At 40.8% G+C, this 22554-nt stretch overlaps 1 protein-coding gene across 1 annotated transcript in view; it reads right to left on the bottom strand.

Moving 5' to 3' along the window:
• The window catches only part of LOC107600476 (transcription factor 12-like), a 135223-nt gene that overhangs the window by 27653 nt on the left and 85016 nt on the right, over positions 1-22554 (bottom strand). The window contains exon 8 of the mRNA XM_016292383.1: positions 21528-21580. Coding sequence (XP_016147869.1) covers positions 21528-21580 — 53 coding nt within the window. The remainder of the gene's footprint in view (positions 1-21527; positions 21581-22554) is intronic.

Raw genomic sequence — 22554 nt, 5'->3', positions numbered from 1 at the left:
ACAAAGGCTATTTCTAAAAATAAAAAAGGGTAAATTCCGACTTTGCTGTGACAATCTGGCTCTTCTGAATCAGCGACTGTAAGTATGTTTTGTTATTAAAGTATTTGCTATTGGCTGTTCAAATGCGGAGTTTTGCGCAGCGCAGAGTAACGCATCGTGTGTGTGTGTGTGAGAGGGGAACAGGGTCACATCACAGGAGAGTGAACTGCCTGTCAGAAATCATAGCACGTCAGCTGTCTTAACCGCGGCTTGTGTACTGCATCATCACTGTATCTGTCACGCGACTCTGTTGCCCTTTCGGGCTTGAACTGATGGTAAAACTAACGACATTATTAACTGTCTTGATATTTACTTTGAAAGCTGAAGCTCGCGATTATGGTATGGGGCGTTACATTGCCGACACGTGCTTGTGGTGTTCGGCCAATCACAATGCACTGGGTCAGCTGGCCAATCAGAGCAGACTGCGCTTGTCAAGGAGGGGGCTTTGTTGAAAACGTTTGAGAGAGGCGGGGCATAGAGGACCTACAATAATGTACAGTATTTGAAAAATAATGTGTTTTTTGAACATTAAAGCATGTCAACATATTCTGTTACACCAAATACACAAAATAATGAGCTTTAAAATAGCATCATATGACCCCTTTAATATATCTTGGACATGACTTTAGTTCATTTTTTAATTGCCATGATTTTTTCCCAGGCCTGGAAATGATAATTTTGAAATTCCTTGATATTTTCATAACTGCAGCAACCCTTGTTTATGGTTTCCAAAAACACAAAATTCAACTCAAGCTGTTATTAAAATGTAGTAGCAAAAAGCAATATAAATAGCATTTTTTTTCAGTTCTCAGTGTATGAGAAAATGGAGATGAAGGCTCACGCTGATGAGTGAAATTAGTTTTTCTCTTTTTTCTCGCCTGTCACACCTTCCTTTGATCTGAAAACCACATCCATCACAACAACACACGGAAAAACCACTAAACTGTCAACATATGGATAAGCCCAATGACAACAGCGAAAGAGGCAGGGAATAGAGAGAGAGAAATGATTATGAAGGGAGAAAAAAAGCCGAACAACAGACAAACCCACAAGGACGGGCTCAGAGCAGAGGGACCGCGAGTGACAAGAAAATATCCTGCCTCTGCATGTCACTTGTTTGGAGTCGGATCGCGGCCTGAGGGCCTTCCTTTTCAACTCCCATCTAACACACTTATCAAGGCGAAAAGGCAAGCTACTTGCACACAATGAGCCCCCATTGAACACAGCAGCTCTGTCCTGAAGGGACACGTTTTGACTTTTAAAGCCAAGACAAAGAGCAGACGGTAAAAGTTTGAAAGTTAAAAGCATTTTGTTCCTTACAGATACAGGCGGAAGCCTTTCGAGAGCAGAAAAACAACACGCACGTTTGCTTTGAACAACTACAGACGAGCAACGCTGACTCATTATGCAAAGTTTCCATCAGAACAAAACCTTCAAAAAGGCCCAGTATTTATCTGAAATAGAAAAAGAGCATCAAGCACTATTTTCTAGCAGACCACAACATTAGCCCTATAAATCTTAAAGGGGTCATATGATGCTTTTTAAAAGATCATTATTTTGTGTATTTGGCGTAACAGAATATGTTGACATGCTTTAATGTTAAAAAAACACATTATTTTTCAAATACTGTACATTATTGTAGGTCCTCTATGCCCCGCCTCTCTCAAACGCTTCGTTTTCTACAAAGTCCCTCCTTCCGACAAGCGCAGTCTGCTCTGATTGGCCAGCTGACCCAGTGCATTGTGATGGGCCGAACACCGCAAGCACTCGTCGGAAATGTAACGCCCCTTACCATAATCTTGTTCCTTACAGATACAGGCGGAAGCATTTCGAGAGCAGAAAAACAACACTCACGTTTGCTTTGAACAACTACAGACGAGCAACGCTGACTCATTATGCAAAGTTTCCATCAGAACAAAACCTTCAAAAAGGCCCAGTATTTATCTGAAATAGAAAAAGAGCATCAAGCACTATTTTCTAGCAGACCACCACATTAGCCCTATAAATCTTAAAGGGGTCATATGATGCTTTTTTAAAGATCATTATTTTGTGTATTTGGTGTAACAGAATATGTTGACATGCTTTAATGTTAAAAAAACACATTATTTTTCAAATACTGTACATTATTGTAGGTCCTCTATGCCCCGCCTCTCTCAAACGCTTCGTTTTCTACAAAGTCCCTCCTTCCGACAAGCGCAGTCTGCTCTGATTGGCCAGCTGACCCAGTGCATTGTGATGGGCCGAACACCGCAAGCACTCGTCGGAAATGTAACGCCCCTTACCATAATCGCAGCTTCATCTTTCAAAATAAATGTAAAGACAGAGCCCGAAAGGTGAACAGAGTCACGTGGCAGACACAGTGATGAAGCTGGTATGTGTGTAGTACACAAGCCACGGTTAAGACAGCTGACTCCACTGTGATGTGACCCCCCCTCTCTCGCTCTCATGCTCTCTCTCTCTCTCTCTCTCTCTCTCTCTCTCTCACTCTCTCGTGCTCTCTCTCTCTCGCTCTCTCTCTCACTCTCTCGCGCTCTCTCTCTTGCTCGCTTGCGAGGCTCTCTTTTGCTTTCGCCTCGAAACACACAGCGTCTCCCTGACATGGCTGCTTCAACACTAACTGCGGTTACTGAAACCACGCCTTCTTTCTTTGCGTGAACATTTGGGTGGCATTATGCAAATATTTCCACATAGTGAGGTAGATATGTGGGGGTGTGTTAGAACGAGCCGTTTTAGGGGGGCGTGGCAGAGTCTTAACTTTGATAAAGAATATCTCTTTGGTTTTGAGACTTTAGTCTTTGCAACTTCAGGGATCTTATCTATCCACAATCAGCTTGTAACACTCCACACTTGAAATCGCATCATATGACCCCTTTAAAGGAAAAGCAACCACCTTATACAAACACTTACAAATACGTGAATTAAAGAGAGAACAGCAGAGAGGAAATAAAATACTTCACACATCATAAATTGACCCAATCAAAGCCGGGGAGGCCGCTTGCCCTCCAGGGCCCGGCCATAAAACTATTGGTAACAGCCTGACATTCAAACAAATTAATGTGACTTTTATCTTTGTTGATGGTCACAGCATCTGACATTTGATAAATAAATAATATCTGTGTGCCAAGATATAAATAAAGCAACACAAGGAAGGGTTTATTGGGCATTTACCCACTGCTTTGAATCATAAAGCTCAACTCTGACCCGAGTGAGCCACATGTTCCTCATTTTCTCTTTCCTCCCAGCCTGCATGACAAGGCTGGAAATACTTAATATAAAAAGATCAGAGTGAGCTTTGTGGTGCAGGAACAAAGAAATCTGTCATAATGGCCTATGAGGAAACTAACGCTGGACTCTGTCAGATGACCTCAAAAGAAGTAAAAACACAAGCTGTGGTCTCACATTTGTCCCCAGAAACAATCGAGAGCAAGATTGGATACTTTACAAAAGATGCGCAAACATGATTCTTGACGTCCTTGTTAAAAGCAGCACTAATAATGTGAATAACATATACATTTAATAAGCAAGCTTTTATTAAATGAGTAACAGATCATTCTTAAACTCATCAAACAGATGGATAAATCTCCAGAGCCTTACACAGACAGAGAGAGGAAGACATCAGGGAAATCTACTGGAAACTTTTTCCTCTCTACTGAAGTTGTGCGTTCAGTGCTTTGCATTGTCTGGGGAGCCGAGACTCACTTTAAGGAAGTCGGTGGAACATTCTGCGCCCCCCAACATACATGTTTACTTGGCCAACTAATTGAGGACATACCATATTTTTACATAGCTAAATATACATACAGTACTACAAACTAACCCAAATCAAGAAATATTGTAGTATCACGCTACAGCGCACATTCTATCAGTTGCAGTTCTGGCGCCTTCGTCTCAATATAGGCTACTGTACAACGCCACATTCATTCACATCAAATGTTAACTCTGTCTCACACTGCACTGCACTGATTCGCAATCACAAAAATAAATTATTTGCATGTGCTTTAAAGCCTTGCCATTTCATTCGTGTGCTGTACTGACCTGCACTTTTTCTGAGTGACCTGTCAAACAGTGCCTGATTACTGGACTAAGTTATCATTTGCGTATGATTGCGTTAATATTGTCAAAAACACACAAGGTTTAAATGTAAACACAGTCAAAAATGAAAGTAAACAGCAGAAAGAAAAACGGATGCATGCTTGTATATTACAAACCCAATTCCAAAAAAGTTGGGACACTGTACAAATTGTGAGTAAAAAAGGAATGGAATAATTTGAGACATTTTGAAATGTCATGCCAAATATTGGCTCATTTTGGATTTCATGAGTGTCAGTGTCTGCGCTTGCTTGGCCATTTGTTTGCGGAGAAAATAAGGAAAGTGTGTTCAAGCGCCAGCAGAAAACAGTGTAAAGAAATAGTCTTTGAGAGAAGCAGTCATCTGAATTTATTATGTCTGTATAGGTCTTTTATGAAGTTTTTAGTTTTATTTAATTTGAGTTATTTTAATATTTCAACAAACTAAATAGAAATGAAATGTTTTTTGTTTTTCATTTGTATGTTAAGTTTTGAAATTTTGTAGTATACGTTTGTCATTTTTATTTAATCTCTTTATTTTTTAAATGTGCATAGGTAGTATTTATAAAGTTTTAGCTTTTAGTTTTGGATCTGTTTTTAGTTGTTTTAATACTACAATTGATTGCTTCTGTTGTCCTCATTTGTAAGTGGCTTTGGATAAAAGCATCTAATAAATGACTAAATAAATAAACCTTAGACCCACCCTGAGTGAGTTGTCATCAGTCCGCCATTGTGTTGACTCTGGTGCAGGGGAAGACAAGATGTCTCCGATTAAGCAATTGAGGTGCTTTACTGTTGGATGTAATAATGAATATAGCAATTGTCATTTACTCCCGACATCTGAGCTGCTGAAGACGCAGATGATTAACTTTACTTTCGCTTTGAAGTGAATGCGCCACTCCCGATCAGCCTAAATGCATCTATGTTCGCTCAAATCATTCGTGATCCAGCCTCATCTACAGAAGAAGTGAGTATAAGGGTTTTTTATGAATCTTTGCAAATCACCTTTCCTAATAATGCACTAATTAGCAAGTTTCACGATGAATGCGGCTAAAGTAAACAGTCTCTCTTAGAGCAGCTCAGATAGGGGCGGGGCCAGTAGAGCTCATTAACATTTAAAGCAACATGGACTATAATGGCTTGATAAAAACAGAGCTGATTTTGACAGGTTTAAAAAGGTGTTTTTTACACTAACATTGAGAATTTTTAACCAAAGTATGTTCTAGACTTTTAATTAAGACCCTAAAGAATCATATCAACTTGTGCAAAATGAGCATCCGATGACCCCTTTAAAGTTACAGTACTAAACATGCTGCCACTTGCCATTAAAGTGATAGTTCAGCCAAAAATTTACATTCTGTTGTAGTTCTGTTCTCACTCTCATGTAGTCCCAAACCTGTATTAATTTCTTTCTTGTGCTGAACACAAAAGAAGATTGAAGAATGTAGGGAACTAAACAGTTGCTGGTCCCCACTGACTTTGATAGAAGGGGAAAACAGAATACTATGGAAGTCACTGAAGACCAGCAACTCTTTGGTTACCCACATTCTTCAAAATAACTTTTATGTTCAACAGAAGAAATAAACTCATTCAGGTTTAAAACAACTTGAGAGTGAGTAAATGATGACAGAATTTTCATTTTTGGTTGAACTATTGCTTTAATGTTAATAAAACACCAAAACAAAGAGAAAAATCTTTAATAGGAATGCTTTAATAAGAATCAATGTATAATTTATACAGTGAAGTGTACTGTATATAGTGTTTTATTTTTATATTTGTTCATTCAATTTCTTGAATGCTACTGCTAAATACAACTACTGTACCTGAAAAATAAAGCACTGTTTGTTTTATTTGTATATTATGTGTATTTTTGTAACGTGTATCTTTGTTCTTACTTTTTAATAAAAAAGATAAAATAATGACAGATTTTTTTTTTTTTATCTTCGCCCAATTTGGCCTAAATGTCTGCTACTTGGAAATTAGTTTGGCTGTACTGCTCAGACAACTTGTAAAATAGTACAACCAACATGACAAAGAATCGTGATAAAATCATGAATCGTGATTTTTTTTTTCAAATTGTGATATAATATTTTTGCCATATTGCCCACCTCTAGTAAAAAAATGAATTAATATATGCTTTTAATTATATAAAAATATGGTGATACACAATAAGAACCATTTCTAACACTGATAATATGATTAGACTATGCATTTCTCATGCCATGCACTTGTTTGCCATTAACCAAGTCTTGCTCCGAATGTTGCGACCTGTGGCTGTTGTTTTAATTAGGGATGCTCCGATCCGCTTTTTCTGTACTGCTCAGACAACTTGTAAAATAGTACAACCAACATGACAAAGAATCGTGATAAAATCATGAATCGTGATTTTTTTTTTTCAAATTGTGATATAATATTTTTGCCATATTGCCCACCTCTAGTAAAAAAATGAATTAATATATGCTTTTAATTATATAAAAATATGGTGATACACAATAAGAACCATTTCTAACACTGATAATATGATTAGACTATGCATTTCTCATGCCATGCACTTGTTTGCCATTAACCAAGTCTTGCTCCGAATGTTGCGACCTGTGGCTGTTGTTTTAATTAGGGATGCTCCGATCCGCTTTTTTCGCAATACCTAGGGTTCAGTATTGGCCGATACCGATTCCGATCCGATACCAGTGAAGTTTTTTCCCCTCATTTAAATAAATTTAGAATTTATATATCTCTGTGTGTGGAACTGATAATCATTCTTTCACAATCTACTAGATACAGAGTTACAGACTACTTCATTATAAAGGGAAAAAAAAAATAATAATAATAATCTCGGATTTGGATCGGTTCTCTCTGCCCGATACCCGATCCGAGAAAAATGGCACTATCGGAGCCGATACCCGATATGAATATCGGATCGGCGCATCCCTAGTTTTAATAGTCCCCCACAGTGGCGTGACAGCAAACACAGAGAGCTGTTGAACAAATCCAACAGCTGCAGGGGGGCCGAGCCTGACGTCAAGCACCGAGAGCAATGACGGTCCACTTCCTCACACGTCCCCTCCTCTCGCTCTCATTGTACCCGCTGCTCCCCTTCCTGGGCCTCTTGCCCATAGACCAAGGGGGCGGTAGGGTACACAACCCAAATAACAGGCACACTGCGGGTGGGAGAAGAGAATGAGGGGAAAGAAGGGAAAAATGAAGGGAAATAGGTGGGTGGAAGTGGAAGAGAGGCAAAAGAAAAAGGCTGGACACAGTCATTGAGAATGAATGGACAGGGGTGCAAAAATAGATGGGGAGGCCGTGCTGTGAACACGCTGACCTGTAGTGCCATCGGTCTCTTTAAAGCCCACTCCGGCCCGCTCCACTTCGGGCCCTTTCATGTCTGTCACTGCAGGCTTCCCAGTCCAAACACTGTCCCATTCACAACATTATTGTTATGGAAAGATGAAAGCCTTCCCAGAAAACGATACTTTATTATGCTTCCCCCTCTAATTCTATTATTATTTATTCTCTTTTCTTCTCTGAGTGAGATTCTTTCAAATGTGTCCAAGGTGGTTGAGATCGACAGGCTGGTACCACTTTAAACCTGGAGCCGTTTCAAGTCGATTCTTTAGGAGAGAGACGGCCGTGATGGAGGAATGCTTGAAGGCTCCATAAAACAAATTCAGATAAAGAACGCACTGCTGAGAGGAAAAGAACACAGAAAAAAATGATTAAAGAGACAAATGAAAAGGGACAGAAGTGAAATCACAAATTACGGACACATGTCCAGAGAGTTCACGACGCATGTTTGCTTCGTTCTCGCAAGACTTCCACACAGCTGCCACACATAACTTCATTTTGATTACCACTGTGAAAATAACCAATCACTGGTGAGGTTCGTTGGACATAAACTTAGCTACACCAGACACCATTGGTTACATTTAGTTACTAGGTCGATACAACATGATAAAGCAACTCTTTGCGTTAAACAGCTAGAAGCACAACAAGAGATTTTGTCAGCTCTTATTTCAGATGCGCTGTTCTGGATAGCTCCGCCCACAGTGACATTTGATCGATCAATTTTTCTTGTTTTTCAGAATATAAAAACACTATATATGCAAAACTGTGTGAGGTGATCAGACTTGTTTTCAGAGAAAATATTTTGAATTGTTTTTTTTCTTGTTTTAAACAAGAACTTCAAAACAATTGAAAATATCTATTTACTATTTTAATAATGTGTTAAAATGTAGTTTTCAGCAGCCATTACTAAAGTCTTGGCTGCCAAAATGATCCTTCAGAAATCATTCTAATACATATATATATTACTTAAACTATACAATAACACGACTTTGTGCTGTATTTTGCTTTTAGTGAAGGCACCAAACTTAATGCTGGAAACTTAATGCACTGCACAGTCCAGACGCACCTGGTTAAGACAGTGTTAAGCCAACCCAGTTCTTCATCACACCACAGACGCAGGAGGTCTGGGATTCACCTGTACTGATTGTGTGGATTATGGAGTTTAAACGTAATAGGTGCTGCAGACAGTCTGTCCCACTAATCAATCTGAAAACTAGACACTTCCACATCAACATCCCCACACACATCCCACGCCTGCAAATTAGAAACATGCAGAACGCTCATCTCAGCCCATACAAGCTAAGTTAACATCTTTGTGTTTCTATAAGGCCATTCATCACAACACATTAGGAGGAAAATCTCTCTCCACGAGTCTCGTGGGCTTATGAGCATTCTGTTATGTGTTGTAATGATTAATGTTTCCCTGCCTGAGGACAGCGCCTAGACAAAACACACAAAAAAGACAACACGAACATTATATTAGAATAACACCGGTATTTAGCGAGCATCTCCTCCAGATGTGATAAATCCACTGGGGCCCTTTCATCAGGGTCCAGGAGAGAGCTTCAGGTTTTGAAGCCTTCTTACATGTCTGGGCCAACGCACGAGTCAAGCAAGAGGTCTTCATCCAATTACGGCGTACCTGACATCAAGCAACACAAAAGCAGCTTCACCCACTTACCTGACTTGCAGCTACGCCCACAGCCCACAGTGACACCTTCTCTACATGTGACATCTGCTGTCTGCTGACCTACAACCGGCTTGTCTGGGGCTCACGTGCAGGCTGCGCTCCAGCCAGGTAAACCATGCCAGTGTGGCTTAGATTAGCTCTACTTTAAGTTAATCAGCTCTGACTGTTGACAGAACACGCTCTTAAAGTGACCACAGCTGTATGTACATTCACGCAAAATACAAATAAAACTTATGTCAATCTTAAATCAGAATATGGGTCTAAATTAGCACATATTTCTATGTGGTTTTCTTGTACTCTAGCTGTAGATGAAAGGTGCACATGTCTCTGCTCTTTTGTGGGCTTCATGATTTAGGGCTCTGAAGTCTGAGGTAAATATCAGCAGCCTAAACAGATAAAGAGGTGGACATGTCTCTGTTCAGCATCAGACTCAAACCAGGAACATCTATCTAATCACTTATCTGATGAGCTCATATCCTTTCAGACACACACACACACACACACACACACACACGAGAACCTACCTATGAGGACATGTTATAGATTTCTACTGTTTTCATGTTAAGCTAATTAAAATGACAACAAACTGGTTTTGTCAAAAGTTGATACTAAAATCACTAAAGGTAATGATAGCAAAATATGAAAGAACATGCATTTGTGAGGTATTAATTGATTTCTTCCCATCAATTTTGTATAGTATAGCTAACTAAACCCTGAACCCCCCCACCACCACCCACACAGACTGACCCAGTGCACTCCCCTCTGGTGGCAGGATTATGACCTGATGGCCTAGAGGACAAACCCCAGACAGACACACGGGTTACAAGTGAGACATCATAAGCCTAAATATCAGATAAGTTTGGGAGGAAGTGGAATGTCTGAAGATCAAGAGAGCTATTAAAAGCTACAGGTTACCGTCTGAACACGTGGGTCATGGGAGGATACAGAACAACCTGAGAAAAGGAGAGCACATGACTGTAAGCTCAGATATATCAAACCAAATGTGCCTTTTATTTTATACCACTAGCTGCAGAAAAGGCTTTTTAAAACAGAGATGTGAGGCCGCAAAAACTCAGCGCTGAGGAAATACAAAAGAGAACAGAGATTTTCTCCAGAACAAAGAGCAGTGGCCACATGAAAGACCTACATCAAACTGTACTGTTATACTTTACAGGGCTTTAGTGGGGCCTTTTATCCCAAGGCATGTCCAACTACACAGGATCTTCACTGCAAGGTTGTGACCTTGCATTAGAGGCAGGGGGTTCAAAGAGAGTAGGCAAAAAAAGAAGGGGGAAACAACCCTGAACAAATGCACACAAAAAGCCCAATGTGGCGTTGGTGACCTGCATCTGCTTGCATGGCCTGTAGATGGCTGTCTAGTCAAAAATGCATTATGTATCTTCTGAATGGTGGAGCTCCAGTCAAGCTGACATCTCCGAGCTTTGGGCGCTAGTCTCGTGTCCTTGTCGCCACAGTGGATCATAACCTTCTTCTCACTTCTCTCCAAGTGCTCGTTTCCTCGCTAAGTGCAACTTCTGCCCGAGCGATCTGTCAAGAGCAAATGACAATCTTTTTTTGTCATTCACAGCCAGTGTTCTTGCATGCAAAATGCCCCGAAGGAAGGCGAGCGCTCCCTGCTGCTTTCTCTCCTTGCCTCTTTTCCTTTCTCCCTCTCTCTCCTCCGATCATCTCTTCTGGGCTGAACATCGGTGCCCCAGCGCAGGCAGTGTCACATCAAACAGTCGTGCCCGTGACAAGGGTGTTTAAAAAAAACCTGGCTATTTACACATATAGGCTGCAGCTCCAGGCTCTCCGCCAAGTATAAATCTCCCACAAGATGCAGTTACTTGCCCTAAGTCATGGGGCCGTCCATCCGCCTCTGACTTTTTTTCACCCTCTGTGGCAGTCAGGAGGGCCGGGGTCCTTCAGCACAGGTGCACACACACCTGCCTGACAGCATAGCGGCTGCTGCGGCAGACGCACATGCTAACTGCAGAACACGCTTATGCCACGCTCATAGCAGCAAGCAAAGCACCATACCTTCAGACATTCCTAAAAACACTAGGAGCCAATAAAACAACTAGTTAGTCAAGTATCATACGCTAAAACTGGTAAGAATTACAATTATGCCTTGGGCTGAAAGCTTGATACGTTTAGTGCGATAATCCAATGATTAAATTAAATAAATATATACACTGCACATTTAACAGTGAAATGCAGCACCGTGTTCATTTACACGTGAGCTCATGATGACAGTGTTTTGCAGTTTTTCAGAGAGGCTCGGTTCGCAGTAAATGCTGCTCCACACCAGGGTTATTCTACTAAAACTAAAACCATACAAGTGTTACATGAAATAAAATAAACATTATCTAAAACAAAATAAAATATCTAAAAAAAAATATTTCACCATTTTGCAAGGAAACATTTTTCACTTTCATTTAGTTTAACTTGGACTAAAATAAAAACTATATAGACATAACACCCCCCCCCCCCCCCCATAGATACTATTAATAAAAACTATAATAATATCTCAAATTACACTAATTCCCTATTTCCATGTGTACTGAGTCTGGGGCGCTTGTAAGGTGAATTTGGGAACACGTATGCCACCCATTTCACCACATAATTAATGAGAAGATCACAATTAGATTTTTCCCAAAAGTGTTCTACTTATGTCTAATCTTCATGTGTTTAGTGACTGAATAACAAACATCCGCTATTTTTCTCTAAACCTACTCCTGCAGTTCAAGGGTTAACATGGTTCCCTCATCTTCTCAAAACAGCAAGTACACAAATCAAACACGGTTATAAATATTTGTACGTCCCTAGTCTGCTGCCATGTCTTATTTAGGGCTTTATGTCGTAAAGCATGCCCTCGCTGCTCCAAAAAGGAGTGGATGTTATTCCATAAATATTTACATCTATACGTAAACTACGTCGATTCATCAGCAGCGCTGTGTTTAAAAAAAGTGATGAGCTGGCAAGAGGTAAATAGTTAAAGTATTTTTAGGTGAGTTGGGGTTTGTATTCCCTGCGGAGGGCCTGATGATGGGAAGCATTGTGTTCATTTTGTTTATCAAGCAGCTCTACGAGCCTCTAGTGGGGCTCGTCTGCTTACACAAGCAAAAGCTTTCAGAGGCATCTGCAGCTGCAAGCCCACTGCACAGGTACCCTGCAGACTGCATGCGCGCGCGCACACACACACAAACACACAGCTGCCCCAGCAACTCTACATGGCTCTGCAGGTGCATCTGTGCCGCCGTGGCTTTATTCTCACGTCTAGCGCTTCGACATCTTTTGTCCAATGATGATGACTGATGGCTGTCACCAAATGCCGTAAATAAACCATGTTTCCAACCATCCATATTTTAATGCAAATTTTGGGATATTGTGGTAAAAATGTTGGATGGAAACACCAACGTGAGATTAAAGTTTCCACTGTGCAACAAAAACTACAACAAAAACACTGGAACAAATTCACAGACATACATAAATAAGTAATGTTACTTTATCTGGCTACACTAACTGGGTTTCTATCCACAAATTTAATGGAATATTCCATAAAAATGCTGGATGGGAACACCACCATGAGACATACCTAAAATGCACATAAAATCACAAATTCTATGATGCACATAAAAAAAGTCACATGAATTTTCCTCAAGTCATACTATTCGTTGTTACGCTCAAGCCCATGTGTACAGTGCATGTGATTTAAATTTAATCATAAGAATAGTCTTAACATACTGTACATGTGCAGGTAGAAATTTTCAGTAACACTTTAGATATTCACTATTAACTAAGAGTTTTCCCTCAATAAACTCCTAATTTGCAGCTTATTAGTAGTAAGGTAGTTGTTAAGTAGGGTTAAGGGATGTAGAATATGGTCATGCAGAATAAAGCATTAATATGAGCTTTATAAGTACTAATAAAAGTCAATATGCTAGTAATATGCATGCTATTAAGCAACTCGTTAATAGTGAGAATTGGTCCTTAAAATAAAGTGTTACCAAATTTTCTAACCATGCGTACTGTGCACACTCAACTCGCACACGGTGCCTTGAATTATTTTGCTCTTATTAGTTTGTCTACAAGGCCTATTGTTTCACAGTCTATAAAAACAAAAATGAGTTAAAAGAATGAGATGGAACAATAACAACAACAACAACAAACTACTGGAGACACAACAATAGGCATTTGCATTGATGAGCGAGTGTGTGATGGAGTTTAGTTTAAATTAGTACAAAGTCATTTTTATTTCTCATGACTTCTGGAGAGAAATAGCACAGACACTGGATAAGTATGAAACTTTCTAGTGTGCACGTGTCGAGCACCTATGTTTGCGCACCCTATCAATTATCGAAAGGCAACATGTTTATGTCATGACTTCGGTCTGATCTGCTGTGTTTTGTTGTCTTTTTCCTCAGTGTCTGTGTGCCTTGTCTCTGAGCACATGGGTTTTGTTTTGACAGCTCACCATGTGCTCCGCTGTCAGTGTGGCGTTTTCCCCTCCCACTCGTTATCCTCAATTCTCTTTTGTGTTTTCTGTCACACCTGTTGCCATTAATTCCTCATTAGCTCTCCCCTATTTTAGATCCTCTCATGCTCAGTCTTTTGTCAGACCGTAGTTGTATGTTGTGCAACGCTTCGCTCGTGATCATCTTGTCATGTTTGCTTTGTCTTGCCGTGTTGTGTCTTTTAGGCTCCAAGTGCTGTTTTGCTTTCTGTTTTGAACTGCTCCTTCTCATCCTGCCAGACAATCTTTGTTCTGCTACCTGCCCTAGCTTTCTTAGTTTCTGTTGAGTTTCGGATACATCGCACCAGCCCCTCTATGCACGCTCAACGCTCTCATCGGTGAGCTCAGTGAGTCTTTGATGCTGCATCACGAACAACGCTCTGGTCAGTGTAAATTTGACGCTGCGTCACGGATGACGCTAGGATCAGTCCCTGCTGAGAGGCTTTCTCCTGGTCCTGTGGACTTTGATTTGGACTTCCTCTATTTTGTGTTCCCGATGTTTTTTTCTAGTGCTCAGTGAGAGCGTAATAAACTTTTCTGTTACCTGCAACTGAATCTGTATTTTTCCTGACAGTTTAGCTGTATGCATATGCTAAGCGTTTGCGTCAAAATTGAAGGATACTTTGGCCTTCAGTCATAAGGAGTGTGGCGTTTTCCCCTCCCACTCGTTATCCTCAATTCTCTTTTGTGTTTTCTGTCACACCTGTTGCCATTCATTCCTCATTAGCTCTCCCCTATTTTAGATCCTCTCATGCTCAGTCTTTTGTCAGACCGTAGTTGTATGTTGTGCAACGCTTCGCTCGTGATCATCTTGTCATGTTTGCTTTGTCTTGCCGTGTTGTGTCTTTTAGGCTCCAAGTGCTGTTTTGCTTTTTGTTTTGAACTGCTCCTTCTCATCCTGCCAGACAATCTTTGTTCTGCTACCTGCCCTAGCTTTCTTAGTTTCTGTTGAGTTTCGGATACATCGCACCAGCCCCTCTATGCACGCTCAACGCTCTCATCGGTGAGCTCAGTGAGTCTTTGATGCTGCATCACGAACAACGCTCTGGTCAGTGTAAATTTGACGCTGCGTCACGGATGACGCTAGGATCAGTCCCTGCTGAGAGGCTTTCTCCTGGTCCTGTGGACTTTGATTTGGACTTCCTCTATTTTGTGTTCCCGATGTTTTTTCCTAGTGCTCAGTGAGAGCGTAATAAACTTTTCTGTTACCTGCAACTGAATCTGTATTTTTCCTGACAGTTTAGCTGTATGCATATGCTAAGCGTTTGCGTCAAAATTGAAGGATACTTTGGCCTTCAGTCATAAGGCATCTGTCAATGATTGCTAACAAATAATGTGTTTTTTCAGTTTACAAAATTCTTGACTTTAAAAAACTTGTAAAAATTATATAAATGTTTTGTAGCTGTAATTCACAATGCATTTATTACGTTTAGAGGGACAGTTCACACAAAAATAAAAATTAAGTCATCATTTACTCTAATGTTCTAATGCTATATGCCCATCTTTTGTTTTCAGACCACAAAAGCGGAAATGTAAAAAGAGTCCCGCTGATGCTTGTCCATATAATGGCAGTAAATAGCAACTAGCTATTGTATAGCAACGGGCTGCTGTTTTGTTTGTTATGTTTATTATGTTTATTTTGTTCATATTCAGTTGAGACTTTTAAATGTTTACAGTTCTTTGCCATGCATGCTTTCGTTACTGATTTCCATTAATGTTGATTTTTGATTATTGATTGTTTGTATACATTTGTTAATTATGTTTTGTTGATTAAACCATTTCTTTCTCTACTTGCCGGTCCGTGTTGGCTCTCATTCACGTTGCAATTGTTGAGCCGATTGTAACAATTAGCACAGTAGTTCACTCAGACTAAACCAGGAAAAGCACACAAGTTGTGAGAAATCAAGATGAATAAAAACACGACATAAAATACAACGCCTAGAAAATCTCCCCAAAAAAGTATCTATGTACTTTCTTCAATGAGTTAAATATCTCCGGACTGGAAGTCCAGTTGTCATGACAGTCAGAATAAGATAAATGTGATAACTTGTTGCTGCGATGAACACAACATATATATTCACCTCTGAGAAGAGAGAACATGGATTCTATTTTGTGTCAAGTTTTTTGGAGTGAATTGCGGTGTTAATGGAGTATCATGAACATGCAGTTATGCACAGTAATGAACAGCCAAGATCAGGATTTTCATTAAATAATACATTCACTTTTGGTTAGTTTTTCACCAAATCCTATCGTAAAGACCCAAGACCCTTGGAATATACGACACGTATCACATGGGACCATTCTGTGATACTTTTGTGCACGAGGGGACATTTTTTGAAATTGTCCTTTTGTGGCCCTAAAAAAAAAGAAGGGCATATGGAATTAGAACAGCGCAAGGATAAGTAAATTATGACTTTTCATTTTCATTTTTGGGTGAACTGTCCTGTTAATCAAACAGCCCTAGCGGTTTCCGCAGTAGCTACAATTTACATTTCTATTTTGAGGCAAGTTTCACAAAAAGTGACAATTTTGTGCTCTTGAACACATGGAATGGAAAAGCGGTTTTATTCACAAATTATTTGAGCAATTTTCAGATTTTTTTCCATATATTCGAAACTTTGATGGAAACTTCGATACAAACACTCTAATCTGTTGTGAGTGGGATTTCGATGAGAATCCAGCCTTTTTACAAGAGCAAAGTTCTATATTCCCAGCGTGCATGTCACTGCTCTACCCTGCGCTGAATTGAGCTGCTTTGAGTTATGAGTCACGCAAGTGCACCTGCGGCCATGTGTTAAGTAGTGACAAATAAAAGCCCTATGTCCATTTACACAACAAAGAGATGTACCCCACGAGCCCAACAATCTCTCCTCAACCCCCTTACCACCCCACCTCTCAGTCTTTTCCTGTCTTCCCTTTTTTTTTTTCCTCTGGCATTAGTAGCAAAATGCATCTCGCTCCCCGTTTCCCCCGAGTCCCGTATCACTAGAGCGACAAGCTACGATTCAAACACAAATTTAAAGACAAAGGTGCGTCGTGCAATGCATTCATGTCTCGTGGAAGAGTTGTGCTTGATTTCTCGCCTGCATTCCGTGTGATTATTGAGAGCTCACGAAGACTAATCCTGCTGCCATGCGGCCCTCAAAGGTCTCGTTTTGTTCTGCGGGAGGAATCAGAATCCTGCCGTATTAACGTGAGGGGGATCTCTGAGCTAAAGCCGCTGTGTTCACGCATTCACTGCAACCAGCACTGTGGTTTGAGGATGAATCAAAAAGGAGGCTTTCACTATCTGCCCTCCGTTTTCCCACAATGACTGTTTAATTTATGCATACAGAAAGGTTGGGAGGGAGTTGGGCGAACAGGGGTCACAGGCGGAGTCAAGCTGAGCTCCACACTTCCTCCGAATGCTAATGTCTGGTGCTCCACTGGGATTATCGCCCATGGAAAATTCCCCCCAATTCCGTGTTATTAATCTCTGTCTGTCCTCCTATTCTGGCTACATAATGACTAATTAAACATCAAAAGAGCTGTGGTGGGGATGCGGCACGACAGCTCGTGTCTCTGAGCCCTTGTTCCCGCTGGAAAGGGGAGAAGAGGGGGGCGAGCGCTGGCGGGGCGGCCTCACAAATCAATCAACCATCGTTACCTCGCACCTACGCCCGCCGCGCTCCAAACGGTGGATCCGCAAACACAACAGAGCTGATTTGCGAGGCAGGTTTGGCCTCCTGTGTGCATGCGCTCGACATACACACAGGTATACGTTGCCACCGTGTCAGAGGACGACTTTGATAAGACTGAATTCAAAAACGCGTGTGCCGCCATACCAAAGGCTTTCAATAAACATGCCTGTTGCGTCTGTTTGTGCGCTAGCATCTATTTTTAAAGCAAAGTGATGGCAGGAAGATGAAATGATGCTGTACTCACAGATGTAGGCAGGCCAGGAGGGGGCTTGCGCACTTTCTTCGCTTGCTGAGGATCTGTGGAGAAAATACAAAAACAACTTTGAGACATTTGAGGGGAAAAAAAGAATAAATAGAGGCACTCAGTCAGACGTCTCTTTGATTACAGATTTACAAAGACAAATATGAGAGTGTTAGTGTGGCAGAAATCAAGGAATTCTTAAAGGGATAGTTCACCCAAAAATGAAAATGTTATGTTTATCTGCTTACCCCCAGGGCATCCAAGATGTAGGTGACTTTATTTCTTCAGTAGAACACAAACGAAGATTTTTAAGTCAAGCCGTTGCAGTCTGTCAGTCTTATAATGTAAGTGAATTGGAATCACGGCTTTGAGAGTAAAAAAACCTACACAAACAAAACCAAATTAAATCCTGCGGCTCGTGACGATACATTGATGTGTAAAGACACGAAACGATCGGTCTGTGCAAGAAACTGAACAGTATTTATATAGTTTTTTACCTCTGATTGACCGCAATGTCCGAACTGTCCAGAGCATCCTGAGCGCGTTCAACAGCCGGCACCTGACACATCTTCTTCTTCTTCACGGCGGATCGCAGACTTATAAGTGCATTACCGCCACCTATCTCTCAAATGGGCCATTGACACTCTATCTACAATCTCAATTAGGAGTGTCAATAGTCCACTTGAAAGATAGGTGGCGGTAATGCACTTATAAGTCTCAGGATGCGTTCTGGACAGTTCGGATATTGCGGTGAAAATCAGAGGTAAAAAACTATATAAATACTGTTCAGTTTCTTGCACAGACCGATCGTTTTGTGTCTTTACACATCAATGTATCGTCACGAGCCGCAGGGTTTAATTTGGTTTTGTTTGTGTATGTTTTTTGACTCTCAAAGCCGTGATTCCCATCCACTTCCATTATAAGACTGACCGACTGCAACGGTTTGACTTAAAAATCTTTGTTTGTGTTCTACTGAAGAAACAAAGTCACCTACATCTTGGATGCCCTGGGGGTAAGCAGATAAACATAAAATTTTCATTTTTGGGTGAACTATCCCTTTAAGAATTCCTTGATTTCTGCCACACTAACACTCTCATATTTGTCTTTGTAAATCTGTAATCAAAGAGACGTCTGACTGAGTGCCTCTATTTATTCTTTTTTTCCCCTCAAATGTCTCAAAGTTGTTTTTGTATTTTCTCCACAGATCCTCAGCAAGCGAAGAAAGTGCGCAAGCCCCCTCCTGGCCTGCCTACATCTGTGAGTACAGCATCATTTCATCTTCCTGCCATCACTTTGCTTTAAAAATAGATGCTAGCGCACAAACAGACGCAACAGGCATGTTTATTGAAAGCCTTTGGTATGGCGGCACACGCGTTTTTGAATTCAGTCTTATCAAAGTCGTCCTCTGACACGGTGGCAACGTATACCTGTGTGTATGTCGAGCGCATGCACACAGGAGGCCAAACCTGCCTCGCAAATCAGCTCTGTTGTGTTTGCGGATCCACCGTTTGGAGCGCGGCGGGCGTAGGTGCGAGGTAACGATGGTTGATTGATTTGTGAGGCCGCCCCGCCAGCGCTCGCCCCCCTCTTCTCCCCTTTCCAGCGGGAACAAGGGCTCAGAGACACGAGCTGTCGTGCCGCATCCCCACCACAGCTCTTTTGATGTTTAATTAGTCATTATGTAGCCAGAATAGGAGGACAGACAGAGATTAATAACACGGAATTGGGGGGAATTTTCCATGGGCGATAATCCCAGTGGAGCACCAGACATTAGCATTCGGAGGAAGTGTGGAGCTCAGCTTGACTCCGCCTGTGACCCCTGTTCGCCCAACTCCCTCCCAACCTTTCTGTATGCATAAATTAAACAGTCATTGTGGGAAAACGGAGGGCAGATAGTGAAAGCCTCCTTTTTGATTCATCCTCAAACCACAGTGCTGGTTGCAGTGAATGCGTGAACACAGCGGCTTTAGCTCAGAGATCCCCCTCACGTTAATACGGCAGGATTCTGATTCCTCCCGCAGAACAAAACGAGACCTTTGAGGGCCGCATGGCAGCAGGATTAGTCTTCGTGAGCTCTCAATAATCACACGGAATGCAGGCGAGAAATCAAGCACAACTCTTCCACGAGACATGAATGCATTGCACGACGCACCTTTGTCTTTAAATTTGTGTTTGAATCGTAGCTTGTCGCTCTAGTGATACGGGACTCGGGGGAAACGGGGAGCGAGATGCATTTTGCTACTAATGCCAGAGGAAAAAAAAAAAGGGAAGACAGGAAAAGACTGAGAGGTGGGGTGGTAAGGGGGTTGAGGAGAGATTGTTGGGCTCGTGGGGTACATCTCTTTGTTGTGTAAATGGACATAGGGCTTTTATTTGTCACTACTTAACACATGGCCGCAGGTGCACTTGTGTGATTCATAACTCAAAGCAGCTCAATTCAGCGCAGGGTAGAGCAGTGACATGCACGCTGGGAATATAGAACTTTGCTCTTGTAAAAAGGCTGGATTCTCATCGAAATCCCACTCACAACAGATTAGAGTGTTTGTATCGAAGTTTCCATCAAAGTTTCGAATATATGGAAAAAAATCTGAAAATTGCTCAAATAATTTGTGAATAAAACCGCTTTTCCATTCCATGTGTTCAAGAGCACAAAATTGTCACTTTTTGTGAAACTTGCCTCAAAATAGAAATGTAAATTGTAGCTACTGCGGAAACCGCTAGGGCTGTTTGATTAACAGGACAGTTCACCCAAAAATGAAAATGAAAAGTCATAATTTACTTATCCTTGCGCTGTTCTAATTCCATATGCCCTTCTTTTTTTTTAGGGCCACAAAAGGACAATTTCAAAAAATGTCCCCTCGTGCACAAAAGTATCACAGAATGGTCCCATGTGATACGTGTCGTATATTCCAAGGGTCTTGGGTCTTTACGATAGGATTTGGTGAAAAACTAACCAAAAGTGAATGTATTATTTAATGAAAATCCTGATCTTGGCTGTTCATTACTGTGCATAACTGCATGTTCATGATACTCTATTAACACCGCAATTCACTCCAAAAAACTTGACACAAAATAGAATCCATGTTCTCTCTTCTCAGAGGTGAATATATATGTTGTGTTCATCGCAGCAACAAGTTATCACATTTATCTTATTCTGACTGTCATGACAACTGGACTTCCAGTCCGGAGATATTTAACTCATTGAAGAAAGTACATAGATACTTTTTTGGGGAGATTTTCTAGGCGTTGTATTTTATGTCGTGTTTTTATTCATCTTGATTTCTCACAACTTGTGTGCTTTTCCTGGTTTAGTCTGAGTGAACTACTGTGCTAATTGTTACAATCGGCTCAACAATTGCAACGTGAATGAGAGCCAACACGGACCGGCAAGTAGAGAAAGAAATGGTTTAATCAACAAAACATAATTAACAAATGTATACAAACAATCAATAATCAAAAATCAACATTAATGGAAATCAGTAACGAAAGCATGCATGGCAAAGAACTGTAAACATTTAAAAGTCTCAACTGAATATGAACAAAATAAACATAATAAACATAACAAACAAAACAGCAGCCCGTTGCTATACAATAGCTAGTTGCTATTTACTGCCATTATATGGACAAGCATCAGCGGGACTCTTTTTACATTTCCGCTTTTGTGGTCTGAAAACAAAAGATGGGCATATAGCATTAGAACATTAGAGTAAATGATGACTTAATTTTTATTTTTGTGTGAACTGTCCCTCTAAACGTAATAAATGCATTGTGAATTACAGCTACAAAACATTTATATAATTTTTACAAGTTTTTTAAAGTCAAGAATTTTGTAAACTGAAAAAACACATTATTTGTTAGCAATCATTGACAGATGCCTTATGACTGAAGGCCAAAGTATCCTTCAATTTTGAAAGTGATGGCAGGAAGATGAAATGATGCTGTACTCACAGATGTAGGCAGGCCAGGAGGGGGCTTGCGCACTTTCTTCGCTTGCTGAGGATCTGTGGAGAAAATACAAAAACAACTTTGAGACATTTGAGGGGAAAAAAAGAATAAATAGAGGCACTCAGTCAGACGTCTCTTTGATTACAGATTTACAAAGACAAATATGAGAGTGTTAGTGTGGCAGAAATCAAGGAATTCTTAAAGGGATAGTTCACCCAAAAATGAAAATGTTATGTTTATCTGCTTACCCCCAGGGCATCCAAGATGTAGGTGACTTTATTTCTTCAGTAGAACACAAACGAAGATTTTTAAGTCAAGCCGTTGCAGTCTGTCAGTCTTATAATGTAAGTGAATTGGAATCACGGCTTTGAGAGTCAAAAAACCTACACAAACAAAACCAAATTAAATCCTGCGGCTCGTGACGATACATTGATGTGTAAAGACACGAAACGATCGGTCTGTGCAAGAAACTGAACAGTATTTATATAGTTTTTTACCTCTGATTGACCGCAATGTCCGAACTGTCCAGAGCATCCTGAGCGCGTTCAACAGCGGGCACCTGACACATCTTCTTCTTCTTCACGGCGGATCGCAGACTTATAAGTGCATTACCGCCACCTATCTCTCAAATGGGCCATTGACACTCTATCTACAATCTCAATTAGGAGTGTCAATAGTCCACTTGAAAGATAGGTGGCGGTAATGCACTTATAAGTCTCAGGATGCGTTCTGGACAGTTCGGATATTGCGGTGAAAATCAGAGGTAAAAAACTATATAAATACTGTTCAGTTTCTTGCACAGACCGATCGTTTTGTGTCTTTACACATCAATGTTTCGTCACGAGCCGCAGGGTTTAATTTGGTTTTGTTTGTGTATGTTTTTTGACTCTCAAAGCCGTGATTCCCATCCACTTCCATTATAAGACTGACCGACTGCAACGGTTTGACTTAAAAATCTTTGTTTGTGTTCTACTGAAGAAACAAAGTCACCTACATCTTGGATGCCCTGGGGGTAAGCAGATAAACATAA

This window comes from Sinocyclocheilus grahami, unplaced genomic scaffold (assembly GCF_001515645.1).
Source record: "Sinocyclocheilus grahami isolate Dianchi unplaced genomic scaffold, SAMN03320097.WGS_v1.1 scaffold284.1, whole genome shotgun sequence".
Classification (NCBI taxonomy): Eukaryota; Metazoa; Chordata; class Actinopteri; order Cypriniformes; family Cyprinidae; genus Sinocyclocheilus; species Sinocyclocheilus grahami.
The sequence above is the reverse complement of the archived record's forward strand: the minus strand, read 5'-3'. Positions and strand labels throughout refer to the sequence as shown.